This window comes from Volvox carteri, assembly GCF_000143455.1.
Source record: "Volvox carteri f. nagariensis unplaced genomic scaffold VOLCAscaffold_13, whole genome shotgun sequence".
NCBI classification, from domain to species: Eukaryota; Viridiplantae; Chlorophyta; class Chlorophyceae; order Chlamydomonadales; family Volvocaceae; genus Volvox; species Volvox carteri.
This window is the reverse complement of record NW_003307556.1, coordinates 459,892-474,358: the sequence shown is the minus strand read 5'-3', so window position 1 is coordinate 474,358 and position 14,467 is coordinate 459,892. Positions and strand designations below refer to the sequence as shown.

At 62.6% G+C, this 14,467-nt stretch overlaps 1 protein-coding gene across 1 annotated transcript; it reads left to right on the top strand.

Annotated features, from left to right (window-relative positions):
• Positions 1–84: 84 nt before the first annotated feature.
• VOLCADRAFT_89503 (uncharacterized protein) lies at positions 85–13,299 on the top strand (the record flags this gene model as incomplete). Its single annotated transcript, XM_002949202.1, has 12 exons — positions 85–129; positions 1,781–1,933; positions 2,304–5,093; positions 5,498–5,817; positions 6,151–7,243; positions 7,599–7,757; positions 8,245–8,595; positions 8,699–8,866; positions 9,376–9,735; positions 10,167–10,205; positions 10,695–12,934; positions 13,089–13,299. The coding sequence occupies 12 exons, from the start codon at positions 85–87 to the stop codon at positions 13,297–13,299; spliced, it is 7,929 nt and encodes a 2,642-aa protein (XP_002949248.1).
• Positions 13,300–14,467: the final 1,168 nt, after the last annotated feature.

Genomic DNA, 14,467 nt, shown 5'->3' with positions numbered 1-14,467 from the left:
CACAAGCGTGGTCATATGCTCGCAACGTCAGCACACAAGCCTAGGACATAAATCCTATTCATGTAGGCCATGATGCTTTATTCTATGACGGCATTCGCTCAGGAGGAGCAAAGAAAGACGGGCGGTACGGTAAGGCCAAGGGCATGATGTCCTCGAAAAGATGCCCAGCATGTGCCCGGGTCCGTTCTTTTAATAATAAAATGCTTTGCTGATAAAGTAGAACCTTACACCATAATGCGCAAAATTTCGACGCCATTTGCTGGTTGGTAGATAAGTGCTAGTCTGACTGGGGAGCCTTATTTTTTGCAAGTCCGTCACAGGCCGCCAGCTTACGACGCCCCGTCGCACTCAGCCGCAAACTGTAGATTATTAAGAAAACTCCGAGGTCAGCAGGCCTGGCTGACTTGTTTACGGCATACACGAGTCGCCAAAAGGTTGTTCAGCAGCCTGAGGCTTCTGCATGCGCGCACGCGCGCGTGCAGCTCGTGGTGTTTCTTGGTACAGCCATTCATATCTAGTACAGGAGCTTCAGGTTCTACCATAACACTGAAGGGGTAAATCGATACCCTCCATGAAGGTGAGTGCACTGGAGGTCCGTGGCTCTCAGAACTAAGGGCGACAGTATGCGCTGAACACCACATCCAGTTGGCTGGAACATAGGAGGACACCTTAAAGATCGTTCGTATACGGTGCTTCAAGGCCGCCTGCGCTCAAAGCGCCGATGTGCTAGCCCCCTCTCTGTGAAGGGGAACTCTTCTATGTCTGTCAACTAAGCGTATGGGTTCACTCATAGAATGCACGACTGGTGGCTTGCGCGCAAACTGTTGCGTAACGAAGTAGACTCCAAAATGGTTCGTAAAGGCAACCCAGGGACCGGTGGCTGGGGTATCTAGATTCCTCATTAGCCGATGCCATTGCATTATATGCATGGATTATCCTTGCAGAACTCTTCAGCTCCGTTTTCCTTTAGGGAAGACCGTTCGGAAATGTCGGAAATGTCGTCAGTGCAAGGGACAGTAAGGGATCATGCAAATATGCGATGTCTGACCAATTAGTAGATACTGTCATGTTTTCTTTGAGCTTCGCGGGCTAGGTGCGACGCTGTTAAGTGTGGTGGTCCATTGTTGGTTCGCTCAGCGCGGCTCTATGACATACAAGCCGGTCTACGGTATAACTGATATACGGATGTTTGCAGTGCATAACTACTGCCGCTTAAATTAGCGCAAGGAGATTTACCTGCTAAATTTACCTGCTAGGTTAGGTGGATTTTTGTTAGTGCTTGCGTTATCCTTCCTATCAGCTGGATAGGTTTCCTCTGTACATGCCGCCCGACCAGGCCGTGCATGTGCCCATGTTTCTAGGACAGCGCTGTACATCCCCCCAACGGGAGCGTACAGCGCAGGTGTCGCACACTTGTCATGTGGATGACGATTCCGGCGCCCTACAGTCCGTCCCTCACACGGCAAATTCCAACACTCCAGGGGATGAAGCGAACAACCAACCCTGCAAGCACATCAGCTAAGCCGCTCGTCACCACCACCATTCCCACCCTTGCAAACATTTCCCCAAAACGGACGAAACGAAGTCAGCAAGAAGGACGGCACACTTCCACAAGCCCCGCATCGCGCACCGCTACTGTGCAGTGCCATCAAGTCGTCGAAATGACCCGAGGCCCCAAACCACCAACCTTAGCACTACTACGCCGCTACCCGCCAATCCCCCCTCTTCAATTCCCCCTCGTCGATCCCCCTCTCTCTGTGGCCCCCCCTGCGGCCAGCAGGATCTCAGGCATGTGTCTGACGGGCTGCTGCGACAGCTGCCTGACTGGGAGGAGGTTCCCTGGGCCCCCGTCAGGTCTCAAGAGCAGACCAGGCGGGGGGGAAGCCTCAGGTTGGGCGTACGACATCCAAGCCTAAACGCCCGCGTCTGGCAGGTGGGCTGGTGGGAAGGGGGGAAAACAGGGGAGAGGAGGAGAGAATGGGGAGGGTGGATCTCACCGGAGTGCCCCGGTGTGGGTGTTGGATGGATTGCATGGACCGCGACTCGCTATTTCCAGCTGCAGTACAAGGGCTCAGAGGAAGCGCACCGCCAATTCCTGCCTTCCTTACCCGCCAACCCGCACATCCCCACACATCCATCCGCCCATCCATCCATATTTGTTTGCTATGGTACCTGGTTATCGCACCCTTGCCGCCTGAATTCGCACATATATATGTGTGTGTATATATATGTATATATATGGCCGGGGAGACGGGGGGGAACGTAACCCACACTGTGTGTTCGTGCGTGCCTGTGACACCCAGGAGGTCAGCCTGGAAGGGCCCACGCCGGGCGTTGGCGACGGTTACGGCGATGGCGCTGTACAGGGAAGCGGATCTCCATCGCCCCGCAAGGACCGCGGCCCACTCACCAGCCGGGGCACCGGCGTTGATGTTCACTCAGACTGGCACCTTGGCGCTCCGGCTGCTCCGGCGCTGGCGGCCGCCGCACCCGGCGGCTTTACGCCCGACCCCGGGCATCGGAATAGCCGGGGCCGTCTGCCATATGCGGTTACTGAGACCGTTGGAGGCCTAGACGACGAGCGCGCCGAGGACATTCTATCTTCTGATGGGAAGGTGGATACCGCGGCGCTGATGGCGGCGGTGGTACGGGCGCTTGCAGCGCAGGATGGGTCGGCGGCGCTGCCTCCGACGGTGTACGGCGCTATGCTGCAGCGCGGCAGCCACCATACGCAGCATTGGCAGCCCCACGAGGACTGGCCGATGGACAGTTCACACGCCGCGGCGGCTGACGACCGGCCATTATTGCATCTGGGCAAGCCACGCATCCCGGGTTCGAACCTCATGTCGCTCATGATGTCGCAAAAGCCGCCGTCAATGCAGTTGCAGCAGCAGGCTCAGAAGACAACACCAGCTCAGCAGGCAGCCCGTTCACACTCACAGCTACAGCAGGCAATGCAGTTGCAGCTACATCCGCTTCCTCCCGAGGAAGTCGATTGTCCCGTGGGGTTGTTTCACAGCGACTCCATACGCGGTGTCAGTGGCAAGCGCACTGCGGAGGCATCGGTAAGGGGGACGGCATCAAGCCCCCAGCTGCGCCTCTGGCCCGGGGGCCCCGCGGCTGCATCTGCGACGCCGAAGAATGCACACCTGCGGGCAGACGCCGTCAAGCTCGGCTGGCAGCAGCAACAGCAGCAGCAGCAGCATTATCCGAGGTCAGCGGTTGATAGGCAGTTGGAAGGGCTACGTCTTGGCCCGTGTAACATGACGGCGGCGCCGGCGCTGCCGTACACAGCCTTCGAGGAACCGTCTGTTCGGCGAGGAGCTCAGATACCGCCGCCACCGCCGCTGGCATTGCGCGCGGCGGCGGCGGCGGCGCCGTCGTCATCACCTGAAGCTGAGCCGACGGGGGTTCGTCCTCTGACCGCGGCGTTACTCATCCCGCGCGCCTTTGTGTCTCGGAGTATTCCCGACGCGCGGCCCGGAGACCAGATCCCCGCCGTACTCACGGTCGACGACGGCAGCCGCGGAGTCGAGTGTGCTCGCCGCGGCGCTGGCGGTGTCAGCGCTACGGAGGCAGCCGCGGATGCGGCCGCGGCGTCGGGGCACTACCCTGGCGCGTTGGTGGTACAGCACGACGGTAGCGGTGTACTGGCGGACCCGCTCATTTCCGAGGCCATAGCCGCCTACCAGGGCTGGACGACGGTGGGCTGGCGTTTGGAGCCCCTGGATAAGATGAGCCTTGGCGAAGTATACTGGGTGGAATGGAAGGTGCGGAAGGTGGCGCCGCCGCCGCCGTTGCAGCAGCTGCAGGAGGAGCAGTGGGTAGAGGAGCACGTGCGCAGCGTGCGGGGCCTGAGGCCGGCCGATGACGACGTTGCGGTGCGTGCGCCGGAAGCTCCGGGCCCTGAGGCCGAAGAGACCTTGCTGGAAGCGCTTGCGGCTCTGGCGCGACAGCAGAGGGCCCTTCAACAGCAGCTCTCCAGGATGCAGACGGCGCGGCGTGCTGCACAGCATTATCATCAGCGGCAGGAGTTGGAAGAGGAGGAGCGCTTGCTTTGGCAGCAACAGCAGCAGAGGCAGATGCAACAGCCGATGAATTGGGAGGAGGCGGAGGAGGAGGCGGCACACTCGGTGGAGGTTGGGGCAGAGGAGAAGCGGATGCAGGCGCAAGAGCAGGCCGCCGTGCTGAAGTCTCTTCGGCAGCGACAACATGAGTCACGAGGGCATACGGTGCTGATCTCGCAGCAGCCGCAGGAACAACAACAACGACAACACCACCAAGAAGAAGGGCAGGAACGACGATCCAGCGTGGCAACTTCGTTCCAACAGCTTAATCCCACGCGCGCAAGGCCGGGCAAGACCTTGGCGCTGACGGCCTCCGACTTCGCCGACGACAAGGTCGACGTCGGCACCACGGGTGCGGGGCTGTACGGCGCAGGCTTTGAGACGTACGACGCCGAGGACATGCCGCGGGTTCCCGGCGCTGCCCATTCCGCCGGACCGCGCAGCAAAGGCCGTCGAAGAGGGCCCTCACTCCCAAGACAAGAGGGGACTGCTACCGAGGCCCCTACCTTCGCTTCCCGGACGACTAGGATTGAAGAACGTTATGTGGTCTCCCCCCAGGACCCCCTGCTGCCGCCGTCACCAACCCAACTGGCAAACCAGGTCCAGCCCCGCCAGCAGCAGCAGCAACTGCTGCAGCTGAAAGCGGAGGTAGGGGAAGACAGACCTCTTGACCGGCTGCTGGATGCCTCACCAGCACCCTCATCGACGACAGCCTCCCGCCCTTCTCCGGAGCAGGAGGAGGAGGAGCCCTCACCCGCCCTATCCCCGTCGTTGGAGGAATGCGCCAAGGCGCGTATGCCGCAGCAGCCCAGTCATGCACTGCCTGCTGCCATCATGGCTATTGCCACGACCACCGCCGCCAAAGCAGAACAGTCCTCGCCGTCGCACCCACCTGGCGAGGATGGCAACGGCGCTACAGCAGGAGAGGAGATCGGTGCTAATGCTGCTGCTGCTGCGGCGGCGGCGGCGGCATCCGCAGCTTGCAAAGACCAGGACGCTGGGGCGGCGCTTCGTAGCCATGCGCAGGTGTGCAGGACAGGGAGGGGGAAAGAGGGTGAAGTTGCTCAAGCAAGCTGCTCAAGCAAGCCGGTGCGGTCCTATGGCGCGGTCAAGAAGGCGGTGGCTAAGGTAGCTGTTCCTCGACTGAATGGCATTGTGGCTGCACAGGGCCGCCTGCAGGGGATTTCACTCGTCGATAATTACGCCTGCTTCCATTATCTTCTGCTGCCGCAGTTTTATAGTCCCTGTCACGCCTTGTCACGCTTCCGTGCATTTTCTGGAAACTTCAGTCCCGCTTCCGATTCCAATTCTTTTTAGGATGCCGTTACCCTCAACGAGCGTCATGAACTTAGTGCGATGGGTACCATGTACCCACCCTCCAGCCAGTTTACCCACTCGCTACTCAACCACTTATGGTCCCCACCCCGTAGGAAGGGGGAAATGCGGACGTCGTCGCGCCGGCAGCTGGGGCAGCTGGGGCGGGAGCTCCCACTACCACCACCACTACCAGCAGCGCTGCGGCCGCTGGCGGCGGCAGCGGCGGCGTAGACCTGGCTGCATCTGACCCTGTGGTCGCTCGCTCCGCTCCCCGCCAAATGAGCCGCTACTTGACGTCCGGGGAGATCCGCACGCTGTTTACGGAGCGCGACAGCAGGGTGCTGTGCAACCCGCCTTGTGGGCTGCTGCTGCTGATGCAGATGTTCTTGGATGGTCAGGCGCTGGGGCCGCCGCAGGAGGCGCAGCTGTGCAGGTGGGTGGCTTTGAGGGTGAGGCACTGAAGTCTCGAGTGGCAAGGGGTCCAAAGCGATTTTTTGAAGGTGGGCCTGGCGTGGCTTGGCGTCCACGTGGGCATCCTCACGTAGCTCACTTTTCTACCTCCCTCCGGAAGGGTATGGTGTACGGAACAGTACACCGCTTCTCTCTCCGCCATGCCACGCCACGCCACGGCCCGCGTTTCTTCCTTATTTCACCTAGGCATCCCCACTCCTTTTCCGTTTCCCCCGCCCGCCGGCTGCTGCCCGGGAACCGCCTCCATCTGCTACACGTATCTGCTACACGTATCCGCACACACACGCACCCACAGGTACAACAGCAGCTCGCCTCGCTACCTCACCAGCGTACCTGCTCAAGAGCTCACCTCGCCGCCCATACCATGGAAGCGCCTGGCGGACACCACCATTCACTTCCGCCGCTGCCGCTCCGGACTACTACAGCTGTGGGCCACGCGGGGGCGGCCGTACGGCGGCAGTAGCGGCAGTGTCCGCGGTGGCCTTGGCGATGCGGATGAAGGCGTACTACAGCTCACTGCCAAGGACGCCGCAGCGATGCCCAAGCTCGCGTCGTTCAAGCCAGCGGGGCTCCGCCGCGCCGCGTGGCTTGCCGCCAGCGGCGGGCCCAGCGGCGGCGGCTGTGCCGCCGCCGCCAGCGATGGATGCGACGGCGATGGGGACGGTCAGGACGGCTGCGGTGATGAAGGCCACGTCGATGCGGCGGCAGAGCTGGCGCAACCACCGCCGCAGCGCTGGGGCTCCGCTGTTGCGGATGCGACCCATGGGTCGGGACTCCACTCACCTACGATCGGGACTGAGAGCATCGGAGCCGGGCGCTCCACCGACACCGCGGCGGAGCCGAATTGCTCACGGTTTGCCGGCGGCGCTGTTACGAGCCGCGGCGGAAGCGGTAATGTCGCAGTAGCAGTGGTACTGGCGGAAGCAGCAGCGCACGCGACAGATCCGAGGGGCTTCCGGGGGCCTCTCCCGAACACGGCCAACGCGGACTCCCAAGACCAGGCCGTTGCCTTGGATTCCCTGCCCGGCTTGAACATTAACAACCTCCCCAACAGTCTTAACGAGCTCAACTGGGTTGGCCCGAACTATGAAACTCTGCCCGGCGAGCTGCGCGCCGTCGACCGTGGCGGCGGCGGCGCCGCCGCGGCCGCGGAGCGGCAGCGTGGCAGCGGCGGCGGGAATGGTAGCGAGGAGCGCGCGGCGGCGACTGAGGCGCCGTACTGTATGGATGTGCTGGTGGCATGCCCTCCTCGATCATTGTCTCGCTACGTGACGAAGGCGGAGTTGGAGTTACTGGTGGGGCCGGAGGTGTACGACCAGCTATGTAGCGGCAACAAGCTGGCCGGTGTGCGTGTCATGTTCGAGGTCAACGGGCGGCGTCTCCCAGAGGTGAGGAAACCCCGACCGGCCGCTCAACCACCCCCAGCCACTCATTCCCCTCCCCCCTGAGAAGCACGCGGCCCGTGGTGCCCTGGCGCTCCGGTGCATATCATATCACACATCACATCGTATCCTACCCTACCCTACCCTACCCTACCCTACCCTACCCTACCCTACCCTACCCTACCCTACCCTACCCTACCCTACCCTACCCTACCCTACCCTACCCTACCCTACCCTACCCTACCCTACCCTACCCTACCCTACCCTACCCTACCCTACCCTACCCTACCCTACCCTACCCTACCCTACCCTACCCCTACCCTACCTGTCCTATCACGTGCGTACTCTCGTGTCTATCTAGGTATTCGTTGCGGACATTGAGCGTTACAACGCCAGCTCGCCCTTCTACCTGAAGGCCTCCAGCGGTCGGGGAGTGGACGGACTGCCCTGGCGCAGTGTGCCCCCCAACGCGACAGTGCAGTGGAGGAGGATGGCGGACAACACGCTGGTGCTGGCGCAGGTGGGGACTGGGTATTGGGGCGGGGCGGGGCAGGGTGGGGGTGAGGTGAGAAGTTGAGCTGGGGCTATCGCGTCGCCGGTGGCACGTTGCCCGGTTGGCACCACACTTTTAAGCCGCTGCGGTGGCTGCGGCATGCGTGTGTGTGGGGGGGTGGGGGGTGGGGTGGGGGAGGGGATGTTGGGGGGGGAAGGGGGCGAGTGTTGTCACCTATTTACTGGGGGGTTGGGGGCAGGCAACACGGGTGGTCTGGCATCGATACACAGCGGCAGGCAGCCGGGAGCGCCGCGGGAGGTGGTGGCTGGGAGCTCGGCCGAGTCACGGCCCCACCGAGGGGTTCCGGAGCGGGTAGGGGGTTTCCCCTCCTTGGTCTTCTCCCCTCCTAGGCCAGCCATCAGTTGGTCAACCTCCCTCCCCCGTCCCCTCCCCTGCCATCGGCATCTCCACCGCTCCCTCCCCCCTTCCCTCCCTCCATCCATCGCGCCCAAAGGTCTCAAATCCGGCGGGCATAGCCCGTCGGGACAGCAACGGCAGGGATGTCGTACCATCGCGTGCCGGCAGCTACCAGCAGCACCGTGACGCTGTACGGCACGGTGGTGCCAGGCGGCGCGGCGGCGGCGGCGGCGGCGAGCGCAGCTACCGCAGCAAGTGGTCCCTAGAGGAGGACACGTGTACGGAGGACGATACCTCGGACTTTAAGTACGGCAGCGGACACTCGGACACTGATACGCCGGCAGCTCGGAACAAGCGGCGGCGACCGCGGCGGCGCAGTCCAGCAGTAGCAGCAGCAGCACCACCACCACCACCACCACCATCAGCAGCGTCGTGGGGCAACCCGCAGGTGGGTTTGGTTGTGGCGCTTCGGCCTCCCCGGGGCTTTCCCGGACTCCCCCCGCGCTTGTGCGGGACTTGTAACTTGTATCTGCATGTATACATACATACAGGTCGATGGCGCCGACAAGCCTACTTCGTGTCACATGACGTTGGAGGCGCTGGCGGGGGTCGCGGGTCAAGCGCTACTGGAGGAGAGGGCAGCGGCGGCAGAGGCGGCGGTGGGGAAAGGCGCAGTGGGGGCTCGGAGGCAGAAGCGCACCCGTACCGCCTTCGAGCAGGTGCGCGCAGGCCAATTCAACGGAGTGCATGTGCATGTGTGTATGGGTGGATGTGATTATGGGTGGATGTGAGTGTGTGTGTGTGCGTGTGTGTTGGGTGCGAGCCAAAGCCGGCGCACTCTCCCCCCTCCCTACATCGCTGCCTCCCATCCCTGGCGCCTTTTCCTTACACGACACATCGTTCTGGAAGGCGCGCCTTTCGTAGAGGTTCCGAGTGCGACAGCTGCTGCTGCTACTGCTGCTGCTGCTGCTGCTGTTATGGCAGCGGCAGCGGCAGCTCTTACCGACGGGCATTACCGACGTAGCTGCCTATGAACGTTACAAGCCCCCAAACCTGACTCTTATTTCACTGCCGCATCATCATTATCATTCACTGCCGGCATGTTCCCATTCAGTGCTCTCGCCCGGTCGACCCTAGTGTTGTCAGCATCACTCACACCGCTACCGCCGATGTCCACACGCTTGGCCCGCCGCCGCACAACACCAACGGCTCATTCAACACCCCGCAGCAGTTCGGCGGACCGGATGACGTGCAGCGCCGACAGGACACCGCGCATGGGAACAGCGCCACCGCTGGTGGCATTGCCGGCCGTACGTTTGCACAGCCGCCGCCGCTGGCGGCGGCGGCCGCCGCTGGAGGCAGCCTGGGGGTGCTCGTGTGTCCTTCGCCACCACACCACCACCAGCACGGCACCGGGGCAATGGGCTCCAGCTCCTTCATTTCCCGCATCGTCGCCACCAATTTGTACATCGGCCGTCGGCAGCTGCAGGCGTTGTACGGCCCCGGATTCAAATCGGATACCAAATCGGATATGCAGCTGTCGCTCAACGGCACGCTCATGTCCGAGATGTACCACGTGCAGTGGAAGGTACGGAGCCATGTTGACGTACACTGGTACGAAACGATGCCTTGTGGACACTAGCCTGGTGGTCTAACGGACGCGCAAACCTGAACACATGACGGCATGCAAAGACCATGTCATGCCATGCCTGATGACCCCCCCTCCCTTACAACGGAGGAGCCCGGACGGGGGGGACGGTGTAGGCGGAAGGAAGGAAAGAAATGGCCCGTCGCGCGACTCAAGACCCTCAGCACGACGCAAGACTTTTTCTTCGTTTTTCCGTTTGGGCCATTCTTCTCCTTCCCCACTAGAGAGCCTTACTACCGCCGCACATTTCCCTTCGCATCCCGCTTTCCCGCCTTCCCGACGCTCCGCCTCTGCCCTGCCCGCCCTTACCTCCTGCTCTCTGCTCCCTTACCGCCACCCCATCACCCCATCACCCCCACGTGGGCATGCAGGAGGGCTGCCACAAGGGCTCCTTCTACCCCAAAGGAGCGGTGAGTGGCGGCGGGTGGGGTGGCTGGCGGGCCCCTTTCTGATGATGACCAGCCTAGCCGTAGTCTTAGCTCCAGCTGCAGCTGTAGCTGTATCCCCAGCGACATGCAGTGTTCGTCGTCAGCATCTGTTGCATCAACCTGTTGTCCAGGCGGCAACTCACCGCGGGCAGGTCGTCATCTTCGTTGTGGGCGTTTTGTAGACGGGTTCAAATCCGGACGGGGCCAGGACGCCCACCAACCAGCCAGCCATGTCATCATTTTGCATCCCGCAGCACTTCCACCCTCTCGCATGCGTCATCTTTAGCAGCCCTCCTCGGCCTCCTTGACAGGAGTGCGCATGATCCCACCCCCCGCTGTGTGGAGGGCCGCGCGAGCGGGGCTGGTCGCGCAACCTCCCATCCCCGCAGCGCTCTTTCCCCCTCCCCCCCTTTCCGGCCAGTGTATATGAGCGGCCCCCTCATCCCTTACCTCTGTCTGCCGTCTCCGCAGCCGCTGGGCCAGCTTCGAGGTCGCTTCCTGCAGGGCATCTATTGGCTGGACGAGCCAGGCAACCTGCTGGTGGCGGTAGCGTGGGACCAGCCGCCGGCCGACTGGTCCATGCGACGCGGGAGGATGGCAACCACGGAGAATTTCGGAGCCGCCGCCGCCGCCGCCGCCGCCGCCGGCTCCGGTCCCGGTCCCGGCAAGCCGCGCCGCTGGCTGTGGCAACGTGAGGCGGAGCGGGTGGGAAAGGCCTCCGTAGACGCCACAGCCCGGGAGGCGGCGCCTGCGCGTCCTACTTTTGGCGGGCCCGCCAGTTTGGATTTTGGCCAGCTGCAATGCACCACTGGCGACCGCAGCGGCGACGCTGAGCGAGGCAGCGCAGATACCAAAGTCGGGGGATGTACATCCCTGGCAATGACTGCCCATCCCATAAATGTGGAGGATGTGGGAGACCAGATGCGTAGTTGCCGTCCGGACGTAGAGACTGATGCTGATGTGCCGGCGGCGGCGGCGGCGGCGGCGGCAGGGCCTGGAGCGGTAGAGCAGGTCCGGTCAGGCTCTGAAGCTGCGGGAGGGCCCGGCGTGGCGCCTGGAACTGCCGGGGCCTCCGCCCTGTGTGACGGCAGCCTCCTCCGCCTCCTCCGAGCTGCACGGTGCGAGCCCGGATCCGCCGCGGACGGGGCCTTGGATGACGCGAGTGCGGAGAGGAGGCCTGAGGCGCGCTCCCACTTGGGGCCCGGTGCCCTCCCTGCAGCTGAGGAGGATCGCAGCCAGGAGAAGCTGTCGAAGATCGGCCGTGACAGCGGTGACGAAATGGTGGGGGTTGTAAGCCGGGCCGACGAAGACTCCCTAAATTTGGCACAGCACCAGCACCAGCACCAGCACCAGCAGAAGGACTTGCCCGCTCAGCACGCCGGCGCTGCACGCGACTATACTCTGGACAGGCTTGGAAGCGGGGCAGAGGTTGCGGCCCAACCGCAGGTCGCAGAGTCGGCTCCGGCGCCGACGGCAGCGGCGTCTACCGATGGCGGTGGTGTAGTGGCAGATGACGGTGCCGCTACCGCACCGCCGTACAACGCCAACAGGGCCAACAGCGGCGTCGGCGCCAAGCGGTGTCGAGAGGATCCGGCAGCTCCCGCGAGCTCTTCCTCCGTTAGTCCGCCGGCACCGGAGAAGGATGATGAGCGCGAGGACGCGGAGACCTGGGCCGCAAAGAAGTCGCGTGGAGTGGTCCCGGAGGCCACCGTCTGGGGATTTGAACACCAACAGCCGCGAGAAAGTCCTGGCGACAGGTTGCCGCTAAGCATCAAACAAACGGTACCGTTGCCCCATCAGCAGCAGCAGCCGCAGCAGCCGCAGCGGCAGCTCAACCTCCGCGGCGGAGTTGATCAGGGCGTGTGTACGGCATCGGCTGATGCTGCCGGCGGCTGCCGTGGCTGGAAGAAACCCTGGCTCAGGCGCCGTATTGCTGCAGCCGCTGCCGCCACGGCGGCTACTACTTCCGACAGTGGCGGCAACGGCGGCTGCGGTGACGCGGGCTTCTGCAGCCAGGGGACGTCCTGCGGGGGTTGCAGCACAGACGACTGCCCAGGCGTCCATCTGGGGCAGGTGTTGACAGCGCAGTCCCATCCCGGGCACTGCAGCGGCGAGATAGCGGCTGTAGCACACGGCCAAAGTGGAACCGAAACGACTGGGCGACTGCCCGGCATGTCGGTGCTACAGCTGGCGTGTAATGGTGGAGTGCAAGGCGGCGGCGGCGGCGGCAGCTGCGGTCTGGACTCTGAAGGAGCCTGCCAACAGCGGGACGTGGAGCCACGTGGCAAGGACGAGCAGTACGAGGTGAGGGCCGCTGGGTTTGAGGAGGTCGTAGGACACCTTCAACCGGGGGCATCGCCGGCGGCGCTGGTCATGGCAGTGTGTCAGTCGCAGCGTCGGGAGCTGCGTGGCGCCGGTGACGGCGACAATGCCGCAGCTGCAGAGGCCGCGGTCGCGATCGCTGGCGGCGACTGCGGCGGAGACAGTGACGGTGCTGCTGCGGGAGAAGCCGCCGCCGCCGTCAACACCTCCGGTGAACTGGACGCCGCCGTCGCCGCCGAAGCCACTGACGAGCTGGTAATTCGTACGATACCTTGGATCAGCATGCACTTGGCTCACAAGTGGTACCCCGATGCCGTCTTCTCCTCGGAGCAGCCGCCATATCATGTACAGGTCGCGATTGAACTGGACGGTCAGCTGCGGCAGGAGAGGTGAGCGAGGATGGGGGGAGGTTGCGTCTGGTGCCACCACCAGCGCGAAAGGGGAGTGGAGAAAGGGGACCGTCTTCCCACTCTCCTCCTGCTGCAGAGCACCTTCCTGCACCCAAAAACACATCCTCAAGGAAGCCCGCACTCCTCGCCGCAGGTTCCCGGCGCAGCTCAAGTCCTACCCCTTCAACAATTCCGTGTTCCTGCCCGGGCTGCCAATGAAGGTGGTCAAGGGCCTTATCCGGACCGGCTGGCGCAAGCTGCACGACCAGACGTTGGTGCTCATGGTGCGCAGCCCCTCAGACCAGGAGGCGCAGAAGGAGGCACTTGCTAGCGGAGGGCAGGATGCCCACCGGGACACAACATGACCCCTGACGCGTAGCGGGGGGCCCCAGTCAAGGGGTCGTGGGGCAGGATGCGGCCGGCGGCAGCAGGGCCCGGGTGTGCGGTGTTTTTGAACTTAGCTGATCTGGGTTGGATTGATGTATGGGTTGAGGGACTGCGGGGACTGCGGGGACTGAGTACTGGTGGTGGTGGTGGTGGTGGTGGTGGTAGTGGGACAGGGAAACTCAACCGCAGCCCCTCAGACTAGGAGGGTTTCTGCCTATTCGGAACGAACCTTGGTGTGTGTCTGTGTGTGCGTGTGTGTGCGTCTGTATGTCTGTACTTCTGTGCGTGTGGGTTTGCGATGTCAGGACGAGCGGTTCGGCCGGCGGAACGGACCTGTGCGTGATGTGAGTGCGCGGCGAGGTCACGTCTGTCGCCCTCGTCCCTCGAATGCATTATGAATGGGGACGGATCACAATGTCATATGGGATTGAACGGCTTTTACCCGTCGTGCCGCTCCGGCATGTGCCGGGTACGGTACGTGGCGAAGAAAACCCTAAAACCCTAAGAGTCAACGAAGAAGGGGAGATGCGATTGTTACAGTGGACCCCGAACGGGTCGAGTGCAGCGCCCATAGGAACGCCTCCCGCACAACACTGTGGGCCTTATTCAAAAAGAACTCGGCCAGGCCGTACTAACTAACGAAGAAGGGGAGCGGTCGGGGGCATCTGGGGTGGTGTCCCCTACCGGTCTAGCTGTCTGCGGGTGCCGGAATTGTACGAAGAGTCCATCCTAATAGTCGTTAGATTTACTGTATTAGCTGTATCAGGGGCGCCTTGCGCTTTATGTGTTTGTCAACTAGGCGAGACTCATCGAGGGTAGTGGTGCCATGCGCTTCATTCAACGTGTTGAGGTCATAGCGATTTGCGCTGCGTCATGGACCTTCACTCTCTGTTCATCAACCCGTCGCAGAGGAATTGTGCTGACGCTTTACATTTACAGGCCTGGCAGGGGCTGGCTGTTTGTGATGCCAGTGAGAGCGTTAGTTGACAGCTAGTTAAGCTCCGGCGATGCGTGATGGCGGCGACTACATTTATTCATTTGTTCTGGGTAGCCAGGTCTGAACTGTCGTACGTGAAGCCTACATGAACAAATACATGTGCAATGGCACGATCCTAAATTGTGGGCGCCGTAGTAGGTGGATGTATA